The 2,983-nt window shown below is 35.2% G+C and overlaps 1 protein-coding gene across 1 annotated transcript; it reads left to right on the top strand.

The window, feature by feature from the left end:
* Positions 1-1,203: 1,203 nt before the first annotated feature.
* On the top strand, positions 1,204-1,824 carry LOC110651618 (uncharacterized). Its single transcript, XM_021806993.2, has one exon. It carries the CDS (start codon positions 1,204-1,206, stop codon positions 1,822-1,824), a length of 621 nt encoding a protein of 206 aa, XP_021662685.2.
* Positions 1,825-2,983: the final 1,159 nt, after the last annotated feature.

Raw genomic sequence — 2,983 nt, 5'->3', positions numbered from 1 at the left:
ATTCACAAATATATTTTTATGGAGTTATGATGATATGCCTAGTTTAGATCCTTAAATTGTGACTCACAAGATCCCTTTAATACCAAAGGTAGTACCCATAAAGCAAAAATTAAAAAGGATGGATCCTAACACAATATTGAAAGTCAGGCATGTAATCAAAAAGCAATATGATGCTGGGTTCCTAAAAGTGGTAAAATACCCAAAATGGATAGCTAATATAGTCCCAGTGATGAAAAAAGATGGTAGGATAAGAGTATGCATCAATTACAGGGATCTTAATAAGGCTAGTCTAAAGGATGACTTTCCACTCCCACTTATTGATGTGCTATTTGATAATGCAGTAGGATTAAGAAGATGTTCATGTATTGATGGAGCATTAGGGTACAGTTAAATTCCGATGGATAAATCAGATAAGGAGAAAATGGCTTTTATTACTTAGTTGGGTGTATTCTATTGCAAAGTTATGCCTTTTGATATGAAGAATGTTAGGGCAAATCAGCATGCTATGGTTACATTATTCCATGATATGATGCATAAAGAAGCAAAAGTTTACATGGACGATGTGATTATCAAGTCAAGAGGGCTAGATAGCCATGTAGTAGTTCTAAAAAAGGTGTTCCAAAACCAAGGAATTACAAGTTGAAATGAAACCTAGCAAAATGTGAATTTAGGGCAAAATCCAAAAAAATTGTTGGGATTTATATTCAGTGAAAAAGGGATAGAAATTGACCTTGATAAAATTAGGGCCATTCAAGCAATGCCATCTCTAAAAAAAGAAAGGGAGGTGTGCAACTTCCTTAGGAAATTGAATTATATCTCTAGATTCATCTTTAATCTTACAGTTAAAGCCATGCCAATCTTTAAGTTGCTAAAGAAGAATAATACTGTAAAATGGGATGAAACATGTCAGTAAGCCTTTGAGAAGATCAAGCAGTATTTATCAAATCCACTGTCCTAGTTCCCCCAACACTGGGTAGACCACTAATCCTATACATGGCAGTTCTTTAAGTCTCTATGGATTGTGTCTTAGGGCAACATGACAACATAGGAAGAAAGGAAAGTGCCATTTACTATTTAAGCAAAAAGTTCAATGAATGAGAAGCATGATGTTCATTTGTGGAAAGGACTTGTTGTGCGCTAGCTTGGACAACACATCGTCTCAAGCATTTCATGTTGAACTACAAAACTTAGCTCATTTCTAGGATGGATCCAACCAAGTATGTCTTTGAAAGCCCATTCATACCAGGAAGGATAACAAAGTGGCAACTCATATTATCACAATATGACATTATCTATATGACAAGGAAAGCGGAAAAAAGGAGTGTGATAGTGAATCTTTTGGTAGAAAATCCAATCAATGACTATGAGGCTTTGGATTTTGAATTTCCAAATAAACATATTAATGTAATAGATGAAGAAACTGAGGGACAAGATGACATACGGCAAATGTATTTTAATGGAGCAGTTAACCTCTCTAGTAATAGAATTGGGACAATTCTAGTATCCCCAGATAGGAAACACTTTCTGATAGTAGTTAAGTTGAGATTTGAGTGCACTAAAAATGTCACCGAATATGATGCCTGTGTGAATGGCTTGCAAGTTGCTATTGAGATGAAAGTAAAGAAATTAAAAGTGTATGGGGATTCAGCTTTGATAATCTACCAAGTGAAAGGGGACTGGCAAACTAGAGACCTTAAGCTAATCCCATATCAAAAATATCTCCTTGAGCAGAATAAGAAATTTGATGAGATCTCTTTTACTCATTTGGGTTGTAACAAGAACCAATTCGCAAATGCTTTGGCCACATTAGAAGTTATGACTTGAATAGAAGAAGGGTAAGAGTAGTAGTTATTATTAATGAAAGCAAGAGGTGATCCAACGTACTACTTTATAAATGGAAAAGAGATAGATGGGAAATCTTAGTGTCATGACATTTTTATAGTACATCAAAGCAACATAATACCCACCAGGGGCAAGTAAGAAAGAAAGAAGGATGATTAGAAGATTAGCCTCAGGTTATTTCCCCAGTGGCGACATCCTATACAAAAGAAACTTTTATGGTAAATTATTAAAATGTGTGGGCACAAATGAGGCCAAAAGGATTCTTTTTGAAACTCATGAGGGGAATTGTGCCACACATGCCAATGGACATATGAAGGCTAGGCAAATCTTGTGGCAAAGATATTATTGGACCACCTTAGAAAAGGACTGTATTGATTACTTTTGAAAGTGTCATAAGTGTCAAATTTATGTTGATTAAATAAATGCCCCTCCCATTAACTTTACAATTTGGTAGCCCCATGGCCACTTGCAATGTGGGGCATCAATGTTATTGGTCCAATTACTCCTAATGCCTCTAATGGGTATAGATTTATTTTAGTAGCTATTGATTATTTCACTAAGTGGGTTAAGGCAAATTTATATGCTCATGTCACTCAGAATGCAATCATAAAGTTTCTTAAGAACAACATTATTTGCAGATATGGCCTCTCTAGTGACATTATCACTGATAATTCTAAGAATTTAAATGGCTTAAATGTCAAGAAGTTGTGTGATTATTATAAGATCCGTCACGTCAATTCATCACCCTATTGGCCTCAAATGAATGGAGCTGTTGAGGCTATAAATAAGAATCTCAAAAGAATAATTGAGAAAATGACCATCACTTATAAAGATTAACATAACATGCCTCCTTTTCCTCTTCATGCATATTGGACTACTGTAAGGACATCAGCAGGTGCAACCCCATATTCTTTAGTGTATGGCATGGGGGCAATTTTGCTAATAGAAGTGGAAATCTCCTCTCTACTGATCTTGATAAAGGCAGAACTTGATGAAACTGAATGGGTCAAACAAGAGTTGACTAGCTTAATTTGATTAATGAGAAAATTCTTGTTGTGGTCTGTCATGAGCAATTATATTAAAGCAGAATGGCTAAGGCATTTAATAAGAAAGTATGCCTTTAAGAATTTCAGACTAGAGA

Source organism: Hevea brasiliensis, chromosome 2, assembly GCF_030052815.1.
Source record: "Hevea brasiliensis isolate MT/VB/25A 57/8 chromosome 2, ASM3005281v1, whole genome shotgun sequence".
In the NCBI taxonomy this organism is placed as follows: domain Eukaryota; kingdom Viridiplantae; phylum Streptophyta; class Magnoliopsida; order Malpighiales; family Euphorbiaceae; genus Hevea; species Hevea brasiliensis.
The sequence above is the reverse complement of the archived record's forward strand: the minus strand, read 5'-3'. Positions and strand labels throughout refer to the sequence as shown.

Excerpts from the sequence above, each read along its gene's own strand:
- LOC110651618 (XM_021806993.2), top strand. The coding sequence starts at position 1,204 with ATGGATCCAACCAAGTATGTCTTTGAAAGCCCATTCATACCAGGAAGG.